We start from the raw sequence: 24,383 nt of genomic DNA, 5'->3' as shown, positions 1-24,383 counted from the left end.
TTCATGTATTTGTGCGTGTGTGGGAGGTACCTGTATCTTTTGTTGTCCACAGGCACGATGTCCATGGCGATGTAATACTGCTGATGAGGGTCCAGACCTGCTATCTTTACTCGCATGGCAGGAAACATCCTCCTGAGGAGGAAAAAGCAACACATATTGATAAATCTGATGGAGAAATATTCATTTCTGTCTCTTTCCCTCTGTTATGTAAATTGAGAAAAGAGATAACCAGGCTAGTATTTTTAAAAATGCCCCTGACAGTAATCACCATTACAGGTGAAACAATATGCCAGACATGCCTCCTCACCATGAAGCATTTCAACTTAAAAACATTCCCCAGCCAATGTAAAAATGTGAGTTGACTGAAGTTAATAATTAGGGTAGTTCAGAGCTGTGTAGTGATGATGTTTCTTTTGAAATTCAATTTGATGTGTTGATCGTCTGAAAATAACTTGGATATTTAAGTTTAATTAACTTGAGGTTAATAGAAAATATACATGTGTTTATGTAAAGTTAATGAGAAAAGATTAGTTGATTCCACTACATTCCTTCATGATGTTTTACAGTGAAAACAGCATCGTGTGGACAGTAAAACCAGCAGAGGTCTCAAGGCAGATTGAACAACAACACATATTCAGAGGAAAAGAAACAGATAAATAACTGCTTGAAATTATTTTAGGATAATTAAAAACACTTGCAGAAAATTCAGGTTTAAAAAAAACTGATATCTCGTCAGTTTTCTGCAGCTGTGGTCAAGAAAGACGCTGAGGTAAACATCTTCTGAAACTTATATTATTTTTTACTGAAGCTGGTGTTTCCCTTCTTGTAATATAAAAATGCAGAGTAATAATCTGGCTAAGGAAAATACAATACAAAAAAAAAAAAAAATAGTTCCCAGGTACCAAAATAATTATTTCTTCAACTCATTGATCTGAGGGGGGGGGGGGGGATACACAATAGCAAGAGTTCCCAAACTTTTTCATGTCAACTAACAAAGAACACTGCACGTTACAAGTTGATAAAAAAAAAAAAAAAAAAAAAAAAAAAGGCAGGAGCTCCAGAATCCTGGTTCTTATTAAGATTTGATAGAGCTGATTATCAAGCACTGGACACTCCTCCTTTCAGATTTGAGCGTGAGGCACACAGCACACTGTTACATAATCACAACTACTGAATTAACTTGTGTAAATGACAAAATTGTAGCTGTAGTGTCTTTATTAATGCTCTGGATAGGATAAATGAAAATCAAACAGGAGAGCTTTTACAATCAGTTTAAAATATTTGTTTTTTTTTTTGTTTTTTTTATGCTTCAGCCAAAATCTCTCTCTGGTCTGCCAGTCTTTAATGGTTGTAATGAGCAGGGGCTTGAACAACCCCCCAACTGATGTAAACACGCTGATGTTTGTGCAGCGCTGAGTGAACCCATCAAACAGCACCCTGCAAACACATTTCTTCACTGTTCATTAAAAGGGTCACACCATAGCAATTACAAAAATATGATGTAGAAACATTTAAAGCATTGTGAAAGTCTGAGTCTGAGTTAGTGGTTATTTTTATTTTCCAGGATTTGTACATTTGTTTTGCAGATGGTTTCACGCTAACATGGTCTTGATTGACTCTTTTTACTGAACCCGTCCAGTCGTGCCAGTTTACATCTTATAAAGTCTCTTCTCAGAATTTCTCCACCTTTGATTGAGGGGAGAGGCAGCTTTTGCTTGATCAGAGTTCAGTATTTTAATATGTAACATATAGTCTTGAGATTTATTTGACGAAACCAAATGACCCACCTTCATTTCAAAAGCTTCTACTGAGCAAACAAGAAAAGCTTATTTATACAGACAGCTTTCACAAACTCTAGTCACAAACTGCTGCTCATAAAATCAAATACTAGAAAGATAAAATATACAGGCAGAACAGTCACAAGTTAAAACACCAAATACAACATGCTACTTGAATGCCCGTCTAAACAGAGGTGCTTTTTTTAAAAAAGTCAACAAAGACCTCAAGCGTACTGGGAGACTCTTCCAGAGCTTAGTGGCTGCTGACTGGAAAGAACGATCTCCCCCAGTCTTGAAACACATCCGAGGTGCACTTGTAGTGTGGGGATGTAAGACGTCCATGATATACTGTGGTGAGCATCAGTGAATTTGAAAATGATCAGGAAGTCGGAGCAGAGAGGTTAAACGAAGAGTAACTTGAGCCTGACTGATGTATCGGACGCCCAATAGTATCAGCCTGATATTGGCCTATTATCTCCCTATATTGGCATCTATATTATGCAGAACATGCATTGTTGATTGTTTTTATTTGTTACTTTTAGCTTTATAGGCATTTTGTGTATATCCAAACCTATTTCTTAATTTAGGTTTAATATATACAAATATTTTACTTTATTTGGTTTTTTTTCCTTCATTCATAGCTATTTATAATTATTAAAAATAATGGTGAGAGTTTAGTGTTTCAGTGCCCTGATATCATTTTGGACAATAAAGTTTATTGTTAAACTGTAAAATATCCTGGTTCCATTTCATAACTTTTTCACGACCTTTGAGGGATAATTACAAACGAATCTGTGTTTATGTGTATATTCTATATTCTGTCTATTATATTCTGTACAAAGAATATCAGCCAATTATCAATATTGGAATTCTGTTACTCTCCAAAATCGGTATCAGCATTTACCCTAAACACCCACTACTGGCCGGGCCTTAGGTGTAATATGGGACTGTAAACGGGGTGAGAAAGATTTATTACAGAGAATTACAGTCATCCAAACGTGATGAGATAATAGCATGTGTTAGCATCTCTCTTTCATTTCTGGACACAACAGACCTGTTTGGGTTTGTGAACGAAACATGATCGAGTCAGCGTCCTAATGTGAGCAATGAAACTCATGATTGGCCACAAATCACACCAAGATTACGCAGATGAGACTGAGAAGATGAAGGTGACTGAAGGTTATCAGAACCAGTAACCCAAATCTGCATTTTAAAGTATCTTCCATCCAGTTCCTAATTCCATTAAAACCATTGGTCTAAACAGAGAGTTTATGAGATGCATCACATTTAAATGATACATCGCACCTGTCATGTCTCTGACTCCAAAAAAACATTCTCAATTTACTCTTTTCATAGCTGAAAAACCTTTCCACTCTGAATTTTGCCAATGATTTTTGTCAGTGGAAAGAAGGACATCCTTCCATCTTGTCATGCATGTCAGTCTGACCTCTGACCTTTGCACTCCAGGAATACAGGCTTTTCTTCTTGGGTTTAACCTCATTTTGTCATTATGCTTTAAAATATTCTAAACTGGAAGTGTAGCACTGGATGATACAAAATATTTTCAACCAAATATTTCTATTATATTTATCAATATTGCAACAATATTGTAGGGATCACTATTGATGCGTTCACAAAATATTAAAATGAGATTTCATGAATAATTACCAGTAACGTGGATATAGTGACTAAGTAGGTAAAGAAAAATCATAAAACAGCTAGAAAAGTCTGATAAGAAAATTACTTAATTATATGCAGTCTTTAAAACCAGGAAAAGACTCTTGTCATATCACGATATAAAATATCCAAAATCTAAGACAATATCTCGTGTCGTATAGTGATACTGTTTTCCCAGCAATAATCAACAAATGTATTTTTATCCTTTAAATATTTTTTAGCAACCAGCTCCTCCCACTGTGAAGCTGCAGGCTAAAACTTGCGTCTTAAACTCACGTAAACCCCCCGAAAATTTAAGAGGTGGAAAAAAACGGTATCTATATAAATGGTGTATATGTGGACTGGAGCGGGAGACATTTCAACTTAATTCCTCGTTTTGCACTTCAAACGCTGCATTTTTCCCTTTTCATTTAAAGGTCGTAAATCCGTGCTGGCCTAATGAGAAAAGAGGGCTGTTCTCTTGCTTCCCTTCTCTTCTGGATTTATGAGCTTATTATGAGCAGGCCGTGAAATACACACGGCGACGGTCGTGTCCGCCTTCACTCTGCTTCAGCGCAAACCGATTGTTGCTCTATTTATGAGCTGATTACCAATTTAAAGCCAATTCATAAAAAAACAGACGAATGTATGTAGTCTGAGTGGAGGAGAGCGACTTTTTTATTATTATTATTTCAGTATGAAGTCAGAACTGAAAAACAACTTGGGTCTCATTTGAAAAAACGTACAACACAGTGCAACAGGACAAAATAACAGGTTTAGTAAGCTGGGCTAAAATATAAAGTATAGATACCACGCCTATTATATTACAAACTAATACAATGACCCTGGTAAACATAAAAATATACACAAAATATATAATTAAATTATTCGTTTTGCAAGAAGAAAAATACACCAAACGCGTTATTAGCCAATTTGAGATAAAAGTCAATTGGAAAAAAACACAAAATAATTTTTTATTATATCAGTTTAACTACCAAGTAACATATAATATAATATAATATAATATAATATAATATAATATAATATAACATAATATAATATAGCCTAATAATTCAGTCGATGGTTCTTAACTTTTGTCACGAAAATATCACAATCTTGAAAATGTTGTCAAGATTTTTCTTTTCTTTTCTTGGAAATGTAAATGTAAAGAATTATCTCGCCTCATGTATTCACTTAAGAACCAAATACTTGAAAGAGTCATCACGATAATAAAGATCTTGTTATTTTAGACAACTGCCGTGAGCTTGAACTAATATTCAACCTAATGTCAGTCAGGGGGAGATGTTAGAGGGAAATGCTGGTGGCGCAGGGAGCAGGAGCAGACTGCGGGGAAAGGTCTTTTCCTGCAGGATACGCGGGTCAACTTCTAACTTCTGCGCTTGCTCACGGACTGTTGGCGCGCGAGAGCGAGAAAACCCGGAACATGTTAAAACGAGAGAGGGATTAATTAGAAGCAGCTCTCCTTCTTCTCCTCCGACATCAGGAATAACCTGCCGCGTCATGAAGGCCTGAATGCAACAGAGCGGCCTGCATGTGCAACACATTAACACCCTCCAAACAGAGCTCAGACGGAGGTGTGTGTGCGCGCGCGCGCGTGTTTGTGTAAAGTGGTGACTGCGTTTGTGGAGACCCTGCGCTCTGCCTGTATTTCCTTATTTTCTCATTATTTCACTGTGCTCGGGATGCTTTACCAACACGAGACGTTGGTATTTGACGTTCAACAACAATCAACTTCCTTTCTGGTGCGTTTGCGAACAGCTCGGAGAAATCCTATGGATTCTTCCTTTTTAAAAAGTCTTCAGATGTTTGGGGTCTGCTTATTTGATGAATCTGTGCCCTTGTGTGTGAGGATTTGACTCTGATTGTATAAATATGACCAAAATTATTTTCATAAATAACTATAAGGAAAAAAAAACTATAAGGAACGCATTTGATTGTTTGGTCTCGTCAAATAATGAAAGTTGCGCCTAAAAGTGAGCAAATTACCTTGTTTGCCGCAAAGTCGCGTCTAAACAGTCTGTGCTACTTACATCAGGTGCGTGTGCGCACGTGAGTGTCTGTGTGTCAGTGAGTGCGCGTGCGGCCTACCTGCCCGCCTTGGTGATGATCATCTCCGTGCCGATGTCATGGAAGCGCTTCCACAGGTCCGCGCACTGCAGCTCTACCTGGATCTCCTCCATGGAAGCCGGGGGCGACGGCTCGCAGGGGCCCGGGGCCACGTCGTCAGGTGAGCCGAAGGAGCACGACGTCCTCTCGGCCAGACCCTCTCCGTCAGAGCCGGGACTCGCCTCCGAGTCTGAGGGGAAAATGGGGAAGATGATGAGGAGGGAGCTCTCAAACAGGGGAATTAATTTGCTTATGAGGCTCCGCGCAGGAAACTTGGCGCGGGTGTGAGGGAGCAGCGGTTCTCTCCAAATCACCTGCCGTCTGCTCAGCTCGGAGAGCAGCGGCTTGGAGAGTCTGGCTCTTGCTGGCTCAGCTCGTCATGGAGTTCTGGGTTTGTGTCAAAAGCAGAATAAATGCTGCGTGAAGCCTTTGAAACGCGATGTAGAAAATATTAAATTTTAAATTGGGCCACACAATGACCGACTCCGATGGGAAGCGTTCAGCAAATGAAGTTTCCCCTCCAGAGCTCCTTCTGGAGCGAGTTTAACAGACTGACCGTTCAGAGTCATCAACACGGTCACAATGTGAGGGCAGATAAAACCGTTCAGCTCCATCCTGAAACTCATCCAGACCTACAGGAGAGCTTTCCATCCGCCTGAGCCTCCAACTCCCAGACACCAACCGGGATGACCTCAGCCTCCTTTACATTCACTTTATTTTAATCCAACTGTCTAGGCCACAGCAGGCAGGGTGAACAGAATAACATGAACACCTCACAACCGTATACCCAGCATGACCTTTATGAAGAGCTGTGATGTTTTCCTGTTTTTGTCCACACGTTTCACTGTTATTTTCACTCTGGCTTTCATGCACCTCAAATTTAAGCACTTTTCAAGAATTTTCAAGGTTTATTTTCAAGCTCTGTTGCACATCTACTCAAAATTATTATTTCACTACTTCATCACATTAAGTGGATGTTATTATGCTACAAACAACAAAAATGTTTTATGAACACAAGTTTAATTTTTCAAAATGTGTCACCTGTCTGTAAGTAGACTTGTTATCCTTTAATAATCTGACTTATTTTATGTCCTTATTTAAAAAGTGACCTATTCAGTCATGTAGTGATTTATTATGAAAATGATGCAATTGCAATTTTAAGCAGTTTCAAGCACTTAAAATCCAAGCACTACATTAAAATACAGGTGTTTCCAAGGATTTCCAGCACCAGTACGAACCCTGTTCACTGTTATTTGATCTCAAAAAACCGTGAACCGAACTATTTCTTTAACCGACTGGGTACCTGCAGACCACGGGGGTCTATGTTTTGTCACATCTCACAGTTGCTTTATTCTATCGTTCAAAATTTTCATGACTTGTCAGTCAGTTTGTTCCTAATGACTTTATGATTGCTTCCTGTTTCTGTTTTAATTTGTGATTTTTAAATATACAAATGTATTGGAGTCCTGGGTGACCCAAAAGCACATTATTTAGATGTAACTATTTTAGTTGATTGAATCTATCAGGCATTTTGAAGGAGTCAGTCAGATTTCCTCATGCTCTGTCCCATTTTCGCATCACACAAAATGCAACTAATTATTTTCATTATCGATTAATCTGCCAATCCTTTTCTCCATTATTTGATTTGTTGCTTAGACCATAAAATCAGAAAATGGTGAAAAATCTTGATCACTGTCTTAGTTTGTTGACAACGCAATGATATTCCATTTACTGTCAGGAGTAAACAAACCAGAAGATTTTCCCATTTGAGAAACTGAAATGAGAGAATTTGGACATTTTCTTCTCAAAAAAATAACTCAAAATGACTGATTATTGAAATAGTTGGCAATTAATTCAACAGTTAACAACTAATCATTTAACTGTAGCTTTACTAAAATTTGAATAATAATCTTTTTTTTCCTTCGGATGACATTAATTACACAAGTCATAATATTTTGTGAATAAGTTAACATTTAGCTATGATAGTTTCCTGCAGTATTTTTTTTTCTTTGGTCGGTTATCATCAGTCTCTGCATGTTAAATATGTTGGTAGGATGAGAGTTTATGTGAATTAGGAAATTATTCCACCAAATTCTCGGAAGATGCTTTTTGCCAATTAATCATAACGCTCAAACATTAAATTGCACTTCCACTGAAGAATTTCTCAACAAAGTATTCTTCTACTTGACTCTGACCTTTAAATGTTACTTAACACATTTAACCCAAGGAAACCTTTTTTGGGTTAAATATCAAACTGCATCATAGTTTTTCCAGCTGGGATGTAAAAACTTTAATGCTCAACACCTCAAAATTGCACTTTAGCCGGATAAAACTCTCATAAGATCACCACATGTTGTCTCTTATTTCACTTTTCTCAGAAATAGTTTATAGCTGAATATCCTTCACCCCCTCCAACACCACCACCACCACCCAAAAAATAAAAAAGAATCTAATAATGTATTATTTATTGAGGGCCCTGACACGAGGAGGTTGACTTGGCAGACTAAGGGCACACAAATATGGTTATGCAAATGCAGAGCTGCTGAGAGACTGGACAGCGTCCCAGGCGAAAACCACCGCAGCGCAGGCTGAGCCAACCCCGCTGGAAACAAGAGCACGGCGAGGAGAGATGGAGATAGGAAGAGCAGAGGGAGGAGGAGGAGGAGAGAAGGAGGGGTGGAGGGCTGTAATGACCACAGAGAGACAGAGACAGACTTTCCATCATCTTCTTGGGAGATCCTTCCAGTGTCACTGCAGCCAGTGAGGACTGTCACACATGATTATTCTCCCCTTCTTTTAACTGTTCGCACACATGCACATACAGCTGCCCCGTCATTCTCTGTAAAACACCTATCACACACACACTGCACTGTTAAAGGAGGAGGACGGGACAAGGGCTGCTCGATTAACTGTCACCCGAGATGGTGTCCTCGAATGTCTTGTTTTGTCCACAACCCAGGTATATTCAGTTTACGTTCATGGAGGAGTAAATAAATAAAAAACACCTTAAGTTTGATTTGAGAAGCTGAAATTGAGAAATTGGACATTTTTTCTTTGGAAAAAATGACCCAAAACTATTAATCAGCTCTCTAAATATATGTCCATGAATTCAATAGTTGACAACTAATAAATTAATCAACTTGCAGCTCTAATGCAAATTAACTGTAGCTTTATGAAAATTATATTTTATAAAAAAAATATTTGTCAATCTTTTTTGCAATTAATTGTTTAGTCTGTAAATTGTCAAAAAAAGAGGTGCTCATCACAATTTGAGCCCAAAGTGACGTCTTCAATTTGCTTCTTTTGTCCAACCAACCTAAAGAATGTGCACTGTTGTAATGTCATCTTCAGGTGAGATTAAATCATACACACAGAGGACAGTTCATTGCAGTATCTTACACAGTGCTGATCCACTCAGAGTAATCAGGTTGGTGTTCATAACCATCACCTCCACAGCTGCAATTATTAGTCTGTTAATTGACTATTAAATTAATCGCCAACTATTTTGATAATACATTAATCATTTTTGAGTCTTTTTTCTTTTTCAGAAAAAATATTCAAATTCTCAGATTCAGCCTCTCAAATGTGAATATTTTCTGGTTTCTTCACTCCTCTGTGACATTAAACTGAATATCTTTGGGTTGTGGATAAAACAAAACATTTGAGGACATCATCTTGTGCTTTGGGAAACACTAATTATTAGGAATGTACCAAAATGATAATACGTTATCTGGGAAAACACAAATAATGCGACAGAAACAGATATTTCTTCTATCCAAAGTTGCTTATTATTATTATTAGGAAAACATCCGCTCCATGATTATCCCTCTGATTTCATGCACCATCCACCAATTATCATTAATATTCTAGTACTCCTTCCACCTCTGCATGTTTTCTTAGTCATCTGCTACATCAATACAAACGCACCATCTTTGGAATTTAAGATTATTCCCTTCACGTGAAGGATATTTTTCTATATGTTGCATATCATTACTGTATAGCGTTCATATTTATATTTACTATGCAGAACAGAATCTTTTCAATTATGTATAAACAAAAGTGTTTCTGGTTGTTCAGTGTTAAAACTGCATGGTGGTGTTGAGAGAGACTAGTGAAAACTACAGCATGAGGATGTATAATTACTTATATGCCCATATTAAATTAACTTGATGCTTTCAAGGCACAATAACTGCAATGCCAATGAATATTAGATAAGAAAACACAATATTTACCCAATTTAACGTGACTTCTATTGTAAACCATGTTCACTGCTGCTCTTCTATCCAAATACAGAGAGAGATCATTTTGTTGGTTGCCACAACATGTTATTTTATTTTACTCTCCTCAACTGTCTGGCGAACCCCGGAAATGATTTTGGGCATCCTGACCCCCAGGTTGAGAACCACTGATCTAACAGAAAGAGATGTGATTGTTACGAGGCCGATTCCTTTACATACTGAATTACCAGTGTAACGATAAACTGGTACGGACGATAACTATGATATTTGAAAATAATAAAATGAAAACAATGTAAATAATGTAATTACACTTTTCTCTCCACCTCCCCACACTTGTATCTTTAGTGTAATTCATTTGCCAAAAAAGAGATGAAACACACAATAAACAAAGTTAACAGTTAATTTGACTGATAGCATTATTTATTTATTTTAATTTTCTAAAGACATTGTGATAATATTGTTATCATGCCTTCTGGATGCTGTGACACCCTCGTATTAAATACAGACTGTACATGCAGGGTGTATACAGTATGTCTTAAAAATAACTGGACAAATAGTGCAACCCCTGTTTACACCTGTGTTTTGGTCGTTTGTTTCCCAAGTTTTTGACGGGGTTTTTTGTTTTTGTTTTTTGAATAAATTGTTGTTTTCCTCGCTATGCCACTGTCAGTCAGAAAAATAGAGTCTGCTGCCCTGACAAGGCAACACGGCTCAGGTTATCCCAGCCTTGAGCTACTTTACACAAACTGATGCACAACAAAGTCATAAAGACGTAGACTGCTCTACAATTTTGTTAATATCAGGCTTTATTAATCAAATATCAACAGGTCAGACACGTCTGCCAGGATTCTTTTTTCATTTAATGTCAATAATTTAATCATTTAGTGCTGCCAGTATAATAGAACTTCACTATACGATTGTCATGTGCATATGAATTCATGATAAGAATATCATATCTATAGAAATATATCTATATATTTCTATATCTATAGAAAAATTGGAATTAAAGCTATAAGTCAAATCCATCTTTAACTTTGTTAATTGTGTGTTTTGTCTCCTTTTTGGCAAACTAATTACACTCAAAAATGCACAGAAAGTGCAATGATACTTCATGGATAGTGAAAAGGCAACCAGATGAACTGATAAACAAAAGATCCAAAAGAATATTTACTTTTAAAAAAAAAAAAATAACACAGTTATCGTCAATACTGGTATATCACAGCATTCCTAACCGTTCTAATAATAATTGGTTGCTTTTGTGCTGTGACAGGAACAAGATTTGACACTACATGAAAAACTTCTGGCACCCAAAATGAAAATCTGAAACCTGAAAAGCCACATTGAATCCACAGCCCCATCTACATCTGAAATCAAACTGGATGTTAGTGTGTGAAACTGAGGCGTTCAGAGGAAACACATACATTCCAGGGAGCAGAAGTGGCCCGACTAAATAAGATAATTTGGCAGGAACGCCTCCGAGATGCAGAGGAGGGAAACGCCGGCCAAGCAGGAGCCTGTTGACTCCGCCTGGAAGCCCTGTCATCAGGCTGAAGGACCTGTCCTCCGCCACTCACCAAACACACACACACACACACACCTAAACCACACGGTATGCATAAGTTTATCTATATGTTCATGTGTAGAGTCAAACATCAGGCCTGATGTGAATTGAAAATTTCCAAAATTCAAACAAACTGTCACTACAGTTCAAATTAATTAAATAATTAATTAAAAACAATCATTTTAGTTCGGTATCAACTTTACGTGAAGATTGCCTCTCAGTTACTGAAGATTTTTTTTTTAAAGCTGAATGAATAAAAACTGACATTTATTGATGAACAAAAATCTGCCCCCTCAGCAGAACGCTGTCCTGACATCTGCTGCGGTCATACACACACTCATACACACACACGCACAGAGTACACACACAGACTCAGGGCCTGTATCTTGTGGTTAAAGGCTCCCAATCAGCTCATGCCAGGCCTCATTAAAACGAGGCTAACATCCATCAAGGGCCACTAATTGGTCTGAATTTAATCAAGTCAGTGCTGTACATCAAACTGTCCTCTGTGTCACAGTTCACATGCAGTCACACTTATACAGCTGCAGAAGGTCTGGAGTTTGCTTAAAGCATGGTCTTCATGCACAAATGCATTAAATTAAGCTGTTGCAGAAAAGAAGTGCTTTTAATGATGTAATAAGGAGGATTCCAATCAGAAATGTTTATTGTTTGGTGGTGCACCTCTGCTGGAGAGTTTTTAAGAATGAATGAATTAAATTTGTATTTCATGAAGATGTCTTTTGAGGGTAAATGATTTTAATGATGTTGAATCAGAGTTTTAAAACCAGGAGCTGCAGACTGATGTGAGAGAAAAGAATAACCTATAGCATTAGTTTGACATACAGCTGTAACTGTGTTTTACTGCGGTAGCAGGTAGAAGTTCTACACTTGATTTAAAACAGGCGTTTTCACTTAACTTGCTTAGTTTTGCTGAATTCCTGGATGTTAAATGAATCATAATTATATTATTTGATCCCACAGACACTTAACAATAGAGCCAAAGTAACCTAATACTGCTGTTTGACACAACTTCAGACTACATACCAAACACATGAAAAAAGGTCTGACCAAAGGGATTTTTTAGTTTCTGTCTAAAAAGCAATACAATTCCCCAGGATTGTATCTCTGAACTATCTATTTAACCATTTTTTATAGCAATGCAAATTTCAAACCTACAAAACTTGAATTCAACACAAAAGGTTTCCAAACAAACTAAAAATATGAGGCTGAGATCTAGAAAACTAAAACGATAATTTTCATCTGCAGTGTTTCCATTTGCTGTTGTAGTGCAGCAATTAAAAAAAAAAAATCTAATCTATTTGACCAGCTGAATATCTGTGAGCACCATGCAGTGGCGTTACAAGCAGTTACAGAACGTGCAGCATGTCTGTGATACGGTTATATTCTGTGAAATTTTTATTTTTGCATACTTGCATTCACTGGAGGAAATTCACGGGGATATTTTGAGTTAACAAATAACAGAGGGCAAATTGTACTGACAGTTGCTATATGCTTGTTACTACTAATGGTCTTTTATGAAACTGATGCATTTAATGAAGCTGCAGCAGATTTCTGACGTGGACAGTAGCAAAGTGTCAACCATGAAATCACCGAGTAACCAAATCTATACAGTGAGACCACCTGTTTCCACACTGACGAAGACTTGGGCAGGGAGGAAGCAGTAAAAGCTTCAGTCCGGCTCATATTCACAACTCTTTTATCATCCCGCGTACTTGAAACTAAAACATGATACACGACTCACCAGATAAACACTGAATACAAGGAGCAGTGTTTGGGTAACTTTAGTATTAGTATTCATATATGGTTAAACAGAAATCTTAATGGGTGAATTTACAGTGAGACGTCAGGTGTTTGTGGGGAATCAGGTCTGTGTGTAATCTGTGCGTAAACCTCACCTTGTAAATCACATTAGACCTTTGATAATGACATTAAATATTAAGTTATATTAGATGTAGTCCAGCTTGTTAATTATAAATTTACAGGATAAATATTATGGAGATGTGGCTGTAGTAGTTTTGTGAGGTCTAACAAAACGACTTCTCTCTGTGCTCACTGAGCAGTTCAGCTCTTACAGGCAGACCGTTAAACACCAGCCTGGTGCACAGCCTGTGTCTCTCTCAGTCCTGCCCTTGTCTCTGAGCCTAATAAACGTGTTATACGACCAACCGGCTTCCAGACTCGCCTGCAGTTGAGTAAAAATAAAAATCACTCCGTTAAGGATTCCTCTCAACCACATAATCTGACCACAGAGACTCGCTGTTCTCGGTCACCGCCGCCCGACGCGCCAAAGCTGAGGAGCAGGACCCGCTGAACCTGCCAGGAACCCGCCTGCTAATGAGCGGGACCGGGGGGGGGGCGAGGGACCGGGAACTGGGGAATTCATTCAGCCACAAATCCTGAAACTGCCCGGACAAAAGCTGCGAGATGATGACCAGAGAGACTTTTCTCCAAAGAACGGTAGAAAAATGGCTGCTTGCTTTGTTTTTTTTTTGTTGATTATCGTCACCCTTTTACGCGTTTGTTGTTTTTTTTTTTCAAGCGCACACAAACAAGCGTGTAATCGACGTTCAGTTTCGCCTCCCTGATTTAGCTACAGTTTGACATCAGGAACAGCAATTGTTTTCGTGACACTTCCTGGGGCAAAATAACCCTCCTCAAATCCTCCTCCTAGTAAAGTTAAAGTTTTCTCCTCTTTTGGATTTTTAAGTTTTTCTTTTCAGTCACTTGCAGTTTGAGAGAAGATAGGAGCGGTGCGTAAAAGGCGCTGCGCCCCGGAGGTCAGACTGCAGCGTCGGCCTGAGACTGTCTGAGCAGCACGCAGAGGTAGAGAGCTTCATTTCTGTCTCTACAGTTCTACAATGATTCAGTGAGCTGTGATGTACATATAATATAATTTCAAACCACACTGAATATTCAGTAATTAATGAAGGGCCTCACTTGGATCCATAATCCTCACGAATATAACTGTTTACAACTAAATCTAAACATTGTCATTATATGAATTAAATTACCTTCAATTTTCAAACAAACTGAATTTTTAAAACATGTTTTATGGCTCGAACCGCGCAGCTCTATCTGTAGATGTAAAAATTGGGTTTTTATGTCTGAGCTCAAAGTGAAGCACTGAGGTTCAAAGTCACGTCAGATCTGATCAAATTAGATCTCAGCCGCGCAGCAAGTTTATCTGTGATCAGCTCCTCTAAACTCTGAAATCTAAAATGAAAGAGCCAGAATGTCATTACACCTGCTTGGTTAATTAATTTACTAAATACATGCCAAAAATTTATTCAACGTTTAAATTTATGCCAATTAGTGAAATAAAAATATATAAAATGAATTGTTTAGACTACATAAAATTGCAGTTGTTGCCAAAAAATGACGGTTTGTTTAAAAGAAATGAAAATATAGAAATATTGTATATTACCACTTTTTTTAATCTTGATTGTCACAATTGTTCATTTCTTATACTACGCACAAATGAAAAATCATTTTAATCGCTCCTTGTCTGTCTTGTAAATTTAATTTTATTATTTTCTATTTGTGATTGTTTCGATTTTTTCCTGTATTTTCTCTCTGGCATCAGACAAATGTCTTCGTTTTGTCTGCAGAGGAAGAAGAATCATCGTGTCCTGGTTACCGTGCCTCTTCACTATTTGTAACGTTTAATTTATTCACATTTAAGACGGAGGTTGGGTGGTTATTGATTTTTTTTTTCTTTAAACTGCTGAAACATTTCATGAATGATCACATCTTCAGTTTTACTTGGAAAGTTTTTTCATAGCTGTAAAATACTGGATGTTCTGTTTGCGCAGGGCTGATGCTTCCATTACAAAGTTAACTAATGCTGTTCAATGAGTTTATTTCTGAGCAACAGACAAAATTATTCAGAATGTTTGGACTTTGTTTCTTTTTGAGAATGAAACACACTGAATCATTTCTTTAATGCCAGCGGACCCTTGTGCAACAAGCCGAGGCCTCCCTGTGAAGGCCTGCAGCCAAACTGACAGCAAACAGCGTCCCAACAGCAACACCATTTTTTTAATATCACTAATATGTTACCGTGGAGTCCAGGGTCCGAGTCAAAACCTGGACAAGGCACTCCACAGTGGCAAAAAATCTAATTATCAGACTTGTGTTGAATCGTGAATCTTTTATGGAGTTGTTTTGCTGGTTTGATTCTCAGTGGAACAAACTGACTCCTTTAATGAATTTTCTTGATGCGTCTTATGTCATAATCCTGACAACAGAGCAGCGTGACTGACTGTCTCTACAGGCCTGCATGCATGACTTTTATCAGCTGAAGCTACAGAAAAAGAAAAAAGTTTTATCTAGAGATAAAACATTTTTTATGTAACAGCGCTGCAGCAGAGCGGAATCACTGAGCAGAATCCCTCAGTGGGTTTAAATTAAGAAAAGACACCGTGGAGCTTCTAGCTACATGCCCTGTCGTGGGTTTGGTCATTGACAGTGGAGCCATGTTTTGACTCGGGACTCGTCGCTTTGTGACAGAGCGGAGATCCGGACATTTGAGCGGTGTGGTGCATGTCTGCGCTGCGCACTGACCCGGGTCCATATCCAGACAGTGCGCGGGGTCCTCTCCGTCCGTGGCGAGGCTCTCCATGGACAACTCCAGCTCCTTCTCCTCCCAGCCCCGGAGCTTCCTCTTCTTGTTGGAGCCGATCAGGGCTTCCACGGAAAAAGCGTGGGCTCTAGAGCTCAGAGCTGCGGCAGATCGCCTCCTCTCACTCATTTCTCTCAAATCCACCCGACGGCGGGGGGGACGCGGTGAAAAACCCACTCCGTCCGTCCAACGCAGTGAAGCAAAACAGTAAAAATGCACACGTCAGTGTTTACAGCGGGACGCAAACTCACCAAGTGTCCAAAGTAATCCCAACTGTGACTAGAAACGCTGCGTCAAACTTTTGGAGGCAGACTGTGCCATCCTGGCTGCGCATGAGATCGAGTCCAGGAGATTGATCGTTTTGATGCGGTCTGTCGCTTTGCGCGTCTCTCCGTCCGTCCACTCCGCGTCTTTCTTTTTCTCTTTCTGTCCCCCTAACTTCTCTCTGATTGATACTCACTTCTGGAGGAGTTTTTTTCCAGGCGCAGGGGGGCGGCCCTCCTGCTCCCTGTCAAACCCGCTCGTCCAATGAGAAGTGAAGAAAGACAGCTAGACAAAGTGTTTCGTCCAATGGCAGCGGAGGAGAACGCGCGTCCTGGAAGACGAACCGTCATTTGGACTGAAGCAGCTTAATGAACTGACTCCATAATGTAGCATATGGAAAAATACATTAGCTTGTCTTTTTTCCTCATTATGCCAATACACGCTTTACACACACATCTCTGTGCAAACTGAACAATAAAATGCTGAAATGCTGTCAGTTTGAGTTAAATGATGCATTTACTGACCTCACCAGTCTGCTTTCTGATCCCACAGCTTCACTTTACTCCGAAGGTTCATCATTCAAGTTCAGACTGTCGAGGACTCTACGAGGCCCTCGCCTCGAGGGGAACATCCCAGAGTCATTTTAATGTCTGTCTTTTCGCCGAGTGTGAGTGAGCCGCTGATTCCATCATTACCAGGGATTGTAGGAAAAGTCACATTACAGCTTCATTGTGTCCCCCGGCAGCTGAGGAGCTGCAGCAGGACAGGTGGGCTCATCCCTGGGCCGCGAGGTCGGACACGAAAAGGAACAAGAAGATTAACAAGTGAAATAATTTAACTCTGCTCGGCTTATTGAGCGCTTATTCCAGCGTGTCTGCAGGTCGGTAACAGCAAAATACACATTATGGACAATACACTGACGTGTTTAGATGGAAATCATTCAGGAGCGGAGATGAAGGGACTTTAATCATTCATTCTTCTAAATAACTAACTGTATACTCATTTATTAGTCTTTGAATGTATACTTAAAGAGTTGCAAGTTAAATCCCCGCCGCTGATGAAAACAATACTGGTGTAAAATGACCTAAAACAACGTAACAACGTAACACTTAAAAAATTATTCGATTAATTCATTATCAATTTATCTATTTTAAATTATTATTATTATTATTATTATTATTATTATTATTATTGCGTTTAATATTACGTTGGGAAAATAAAAACAAAATAATTTGCCTTTGATCTGATGCAAAGAAAAGTATTTTTAATAGCATTGTAAGTAAATATATAGACAAACATAATATAAAATGCTATTAAATATTAAACACAAATAATAATATTCAAATACATAGTGGGCTAATAATAATTCTAATAATAATAATGATAATAATAGACTAATACTTAAAGTTATTGCTGCAACGACTTTTGGTCAAAGATAATCGGTTTCCAAAGATTAAATCTGTTTTTCAGTCTCTTCGCTGAGACTTTGCTCTGAGCTGCATCAGTCTGCGGGCCTGGAGCTCAACAACAGAGACGAGAGGCTGACGAGAGCGCGGTGAAAAACAGATTTCACACATTTCCCGTCAGCGGCACAACAAACAGACCCGTGAAAAAAGAGCTGAGGATGTTCGCTGCTGGTTTGGTCCGTCAGAGCAGAGACGGCTGTTTGCACGGAGCAGGCCTGAGGCTGAGGTCAACCTGCTGCGGCTCCTGGAAATGAGGCTTTGTCAATTGAAAAAGTAACACTTTACAAAAAAGGGGCACAAAACCTAATAACTAGTATCATTATCTACTGCAAGGTCCTCCATTAAGAAATATTAGGGAAGAACTTGTTAACGGACTGGATCAGTCCCTCACTCATTTCTTGATTAACTGATCATTAACTACTAAAAAAAAACAAAGGATTGTGAAAAACTCGTTAACTGATGGTTCACTAGCAGTTAGTTCCTAATTGGTTTGCTGGTGCAACAACAAACAATAACATAATTTTGTGCCCTTCATTGTAAAGTGTTTAAAACAACATCAACAACAACAACAACAGTCTATTAAAGCGCGCACCTCCATAATAAAGCAACAGTCTGTAGAAACAGAAATAAAGTTCAGAACATCACAACTAATTAAGAGAGCTAACAAAAATATATTAAGGTTTAAAAACAAACAAAAAACATATGTTGTGCATACACTGTCTGCGGATTTTACTGAGGCGTAGCCGTCAATACAGCATATAAAAGTCAAAAGCGTTTAGCGCACATAACATAAACTGGCGTTAATGCATTGAGATATTATGTGTATTTTATGCGATTTAATTACAATAATGCTACAGCGACTATTTTTATTTGAGCTTAGAACTAGATATTGAGTAGATACTCAGAAAATCGGAGAGGAATGAGGAATGTAAAATTATACGAATATCATTTTGATGGGAATTTACACGTCCTGCATTCTCTCTTCTTTTTTTTTTTTCTTTTTTTTTTTTTTTGATGAACGTGTGTGTGTAAAGTTCGGGCAAAGTAAATAAGTAGGCTAAATATTCTGCCTGTGTGGAGGAGGGTGGGTTTAAATCTCTGTGGAAGGAGACTCGTTAAAAACAAGCAGTAAAAGCTAAAAACCAACTGTTTGTTGTTTAGATCCCAGTTATAGTCCCGATGGCATCTCATTAATCCAAATCTGAAGCATGAGCGGAGCATCTGAAGGTTTGATTCTCTCTCTCTCTCTCTCTTTTTTAAAATTCAGATAAATATCTCCAAAGGTGTGCAGCAAATAGAACATTTTATAAGCGTCAGTGGATTCAAATATTTTCTTTCAAACACTCTCTAAATTAATCTAGTAGCAGTTTTTCACACTATGGCTAATAAAACACGCTATTCTTGACAGTTTTGTTTGGTTTTCCGTTTTTAACCAAACTGGGCGCAAAATACGGTCATAAACCCAAAATCTCTCTGAAGGATCTTTGTTTTTTGACTTCATCCTACCAGACAGACACGTGGAGGGAAGGTGGGCGGAAACGGTCAAAAGCGGCGTTAATGTTCAATTAGTAAAAGAGGGCTTCTGACCCCGCCTGACCCCGAGGACAGAGCACGCAGCGCGCAGTAAAGCATTCAAACTGACAGCAAGCAGCTCTCCGGTTGTTTCAGCACCTTCCACCCCGGCGGGGCCAAGGACTGCGGTCCTCCTGCAGGACTACACGCTCTAAATATAGTGTGGAGAGCAACTGCAGGAGTCGCAGACATCGAGAAGTTGAAGATGTGAGAACTGAGACTGGTCAGTGTGCAAAGATCTGCACTCACCTGACGCTCATGTTCATGCGTAAAATATTGAATCACCAGCATCTGGTTGGTCTGGGATGTTGGAGCGGGTGTTAAATTGTGAATTTAATAAGAAATTGTGCAACCAAGGGGTCGAAGTTCACCATCTTCAAACTCGCACGAAAGGACGTAGGTTTCATTTACACACTGCGGGATCACGTATCAAGCGGAGTCCTCCTCCGGGACATTTTGTGCGTCAAACACTTCATTTCATGCATTCTGGGAATTATTTTATGCATCAATTTATAGTGGTAAGGTTTTGATTTACTTAGGCTACAGGAAAACACAAAGTTTAGGCACCAGGTAACAACTCAAAATTAATGTGATATAATACAGTAAGGATCTCAGGTAAGCGGTTTGTTAAAATAAAAGTCTTCTGCTGTCTCTTAAATGTTTTATTGGGGTAAGGGGAAATGCCCACGCTCTAAATATTGAGGGGGGGCTTGTCCCCACCATCCCCCGACATCTATACCTATGCTACCAATAATACATTTAAAGAAGAATTTGCATAAAACAACGGCAACAAACAAACAAAAGCCAAAGATCAAAGCAGGAAATAAACTAATTATCTTCATCTTTACGTTTTAATCGCAGGTTGAATATTTTTGGAACACGAGAGATAGTCAGAAACGTAGGCTAGAAGTGAATAATTATTTTAGTGAACGTTATATTTTAAAACGACAAAGTTTAGGCACTGCAGAGCAGCTCACTATTAAAAAGGATTGAAAAAAAGAGCCCATAAAAACACGCTGATCGTGATGACTTTCTAACTAAATCCATTCTGCGCATTTCCTTTATTTTGAAATATTAGAACAAATTAAACAGATTTTATGCAGATGTAATTATAACAGTAAACTAAAAAATAGCACGCACCTGAAAACTCTATGGCTACATATTATACATTTCTAATTATTCGACAAAAAACTGACTACCTAAATAGGCCAGCTCAACAATAAGAGCACTAAATATCGATTAAATGAGATAAAAATAAATACATTTTAAACAAAAAAATAATAGGCAAATAAAATACAAATCTATTCACTATCATTATATAAATATATTTAAATGAGGGTTTGTGCAGGATAAGCTACAGAGTATTGCACTTTTATCAGTCCCTTTTCTTGTAGAAAATAAATCAAGCCTGTAGATATGCTGAGACGAGGACTGTGTGTTTGTGTCTTTTTACAGTTAAATGAAACAGGCTAAGTTTTAACATCTACACCGAGCCGAGGTCCCTCAGGAATATCACAGGGAGATTTTAAAGTCCAAAAATAAAAAAAATAAAAATAAAAAAAAAAAAGAGAACGAGTTAGTCTCCTGGTCCAAATATCATAAAAGTCGACACAGTTATATATTGGCCTATATACTGTATATATCCAGAAACTATAGATCCAAGGCGCACATTTTATAACCTACTGTGAATAGCAGAGGGGGCAAAAGTACTCATATTTTGCACTAAAGAAGAAGTACAGATACCTGTGAGGAAAAAAAGACTGGTAAAAGTAGAGGTACTGAGACATCCACCGTCTGTGATATTTACTGATGGATACATCAAGGAAATATCTTTTCTATGTGTTATTGTCCCAACCATTACGGTGGAAATCGGTCCTTACGTTGGGTAGGCAGCGCGCCATCAAGACAAAAATAATCAATAACTTCTCAAATGCATTAAAACAAAAGTAAGGAGTCTATTTTGAACATGTAAGGAGCAGAAAGTACAAATATTTGTATTAAAATGTGGGCAGTAAAAGTAAAGGGTTGTCAGAAAAATAAATACTCAAGTAAAGTACAGGTATCTGAAAACGCTAAGGAGGGGAGAGAGGGGCATCTTGTCACATGGATAAGTTGTCATACTGGATATATCTCCAACAGCAGGGGGCGCTATTTAAAATAATCTAACAACGGCATGTGCAACTCACTGTTCTGAAGTCATTTTGCTCTTAACATTCTGTATATGTCATGGTGATCTCATTTTCACATTTTTCAACCATGTAAGTAAAAAAGCTGAACTGCATTGTTTATGTAGCACACTGTGATAATTAAGTGTGTTCAAATATATTATGTTTGCACAGAACAGAGGGGAGAAAAATATGTTTTCTTCTGCTGCCTCTTTACACGTGACAGTTTGCCCCATTATGCATTATTATCCAGCTGCAACTCTGCAGAAGCCAACTTCGCTAGCTGCTAAAGTTGATGTTTTTTTTTGCAACATATAAACAACAACATTTTTGCCAATATACTGCTTCACACATTATTAGTTGAAGAGATTAAATTGTTATAAATGGTGTGGCCACAAAATGGTAGACATACACAGGATGGTGAATAATAAGCCTTTAGTTTTTGCATATTATGATGCAAAAATCTTTTTGTAGAAACAGGTGAACAGAAGGAGAAAAATAAAATTATAAATGAAAGAGCAACAATAGCAGCATACCACAAATTATAAAAGACTAAGGGCAGTGAAGCAAGTAAAGCTGGAAAATATTAATGATATTCAATAAATATATGTAAGTCAGACTTCAAATTTCAAAATGAGTGTGTAAATCCGCTATTTATGTTCTTGAAAAATATAATGTCACAATTTACCCTGCAGTGTGACAATGTCCTCCACGATGGGGCAACTTGTCACAGATACACATTCTGCACTTAAACATTTTTAAGTCTATATTCAGGTGAGAAGTAAAAATAGAAAGGTGATGCATTTGTGCACAAGAATTTTTTTATGTAATTTAATGTGGAAAATTAGTGACTGTGTGTATTGAGACCAAGAAATTAAAGTGAAAGACAAAAAGTGTGACAAAATGCCCCGCTCTCCCCTATAGCAACTATTTGTTTGTTAGTAGTTTTTTCCAATCTCTGGCGAACAGACCGTGATTTCTCTGAGAAAACCCTAAATTAACTGTATAGCGTAACAGCACGATAAAAAAACACACTAATTTGTTTGGTAATCAAAGAGAAATGGCGCATGAGTAAACAGGCATTAATGTGTGAAGGTTAAGAGGCTTTAAGTTTACTAGTTTCCTTCACTGCATTGACACCGTCTGAGTTCAACATCAGTAAAAAGTTTCGGTTTTATTATATTTATTTTGTCTCTGTACCCGGGCTGTAGCTGTTTCCATTTACCACCATTTCTTTAAAAAGTCACATTTATTACGACTCTATTAAAGTTTTTACTTGTGCGCATAAAACGGTTCAGTTACGGTGTCGCTTTCACATTAAAACAGACTACTTATTGCAGCGGAGCGATGCTATCACTGCAGTCTCACTTTACACAGAGACGTTACAGTGTTTGTCATAACGCTGCGGTCCTAACAGGTCGCTGTGATTTACAGCCTGCTGCTGTGTGTATATGTAGTCTATATATTTTTTATTTATATTCTGTCAGCTGCTTATGCCAACAGGAAAAACGGGACCAAAGGGAAATAAACCGAGCGAGGATACGCTCTGTTCCCAGGTAAACACCGAGATGGAAAAACCACAGCGCAGTCCAGCTCCATAGTGTGTGTGTGTGTGTGTGTGTGTGTGTGTGCATGGTCTGAGTCCCTGCAGGAATATTATAGGATTGGAGAAGTGCATTTTCAATTAGAGAAAGTGTGAGCATACCCTTAAAACTGCAGGAGCAGAAACAGCAGGAGGATGAACTGCGTGGTGAATAGGGGAGACCAGGGATTGTTGTAACACCAGGTTAGCTGTAACCCTGTCAGCTTTTAGTTAAGTTTAGTTTATTCAACACAGAAATACAACTGTAGAAAGAAATACCAACATATATAACATAATCCTTGTCACAACAAGATGGAGCCAGCCATACAATGTCCATGACGGGAACCGCCTAAAAAAACTAAAAGTTTGACCAATCAGAAAAGAGCTGAGGAGATGCCATCAATAAAGTCCCCTTCTATTTCTTTTATGAGCTCACAGGAGAAGAGGCATGTCTCTATGAGCAACATTGTGATTTTTATGACCACAAAACTGATTTTCGGGTATAAAAGTAAAGTTATTATTATTATTATTAACATTACTTTTTGCCACTGTTCATTGTATTGTAGATAGAGGGGAACTCTCCAGTTGAATTGGATGCTTTACATTCACGTCATCTTCAACTCCACATGATAATACAGTTAGCTATCAAATGGCTGCTTGGAGTAGGGGATACCTGCTCATTAAAATTATAAGACTTTCTGCATTTTTATTGCTCTAAATTGTTCACTTTTTTCCCCAAAGCAGTTTGTAGCAGAAAGCAAAGATCATAGAGTTACTGATGCTCAAACAAAAAGTGTTACTACCATCCCCAGTTTCCCCATGCTTTCCTGCTAAGATTTTTGTGTATCTCCAGTAGAATTGTAAGGATTGATCAATTAGTTGTCAATTATTACATTAATCTGAACTATTTTAAAACTATGGTGTCCAGGTTGTTTGTGTATAGATTTTTAAATTGATTATTTTAATGCCGCTCATTTATTGTTGAAACTCTGTGTCACTGCTATTCTGGTGTCCCTTGTAAAAGTGATGCTTGTTCTGAATGGGACAAACTAGCTAAAATAAATTTTAAAAAATGAGTGGGTATAATAAAGGAAGGAAGCATGAGGGGTTGAGAGGGAGGAGAAGGAGAAATTGTAAAATATAAAAGACTAAAAAAAGATGAGAAAGAAACAAAGACAGCAAGAAAAGAGAGAGAAGAAAGAAAGAGTGAGGAATGAGAAAGAGCCAAGAGTTGAAGAAGAGAAAAAAAACCCCTCAAAAGTTTGAAAACGTAGTGTGTGTGCCCGTCTCAAGACTCCAACAAAATTAGTTATCAGTGAAAAAGAAATGCTG

At 38.1% G+C, this 24,383-nt stretch overlaps 1 protein-coding gene across 2 annotated transcripts in view; it reads right to left on the bottom strand.

Moving 5' to 3' along the window:
• tbx15 (T-box transcription factor 15) overlaps positions 1-16,470 on the bottom strand; it is a 55,465-nt gene extending 38,995 nt beyond the window's left edge. Inside the window, exons 1-3 of one of the 2 annotated variants that reach the window (XM_084724950.1) lie at positions 15,945-16,470; positions 5,544-5,751; positions 31-132 (exon numbers count right to left, since the gene is read on the bottom strand). In XM_084724950.1, the coding sequence (XP_084581076.1) occupies positions 31-132; positions 5,544-5,751; positions 15,945-16,131 (497 nt within the window). In that variant the 5' untranslated portion in view covers positions 16,132-16,470. The remainder of the gene's footprint in view (positions 1-30; positions 133-5,543; positions 5,752-15,944) is intronic. The other variant, XM_084724951.1, reaches the window with a different exon arrangement.
• Between the last annotated feature and the right edge of the window lie 7,913 nt (positions 16,471-24,383).

Source organism: Lutjanus erythropterus, chromosome 8 (assembly GCF_056507025.1).
Source record: "Lutjanus erythropterus isolate fLutEry1 chromosome 8, fLutEry1.hap2, whole genome shotgun sequence".
Lineage (NCBI taxonomy): Eukaryota > Metazoa > Chordata > Actinopteri > Lutjaniformes > Lutjanidae > Lutjanus > Lutjanus erythropterus.
This window is presented reverse-complemented; position numbering and strand designations above follow the sequence as displayed.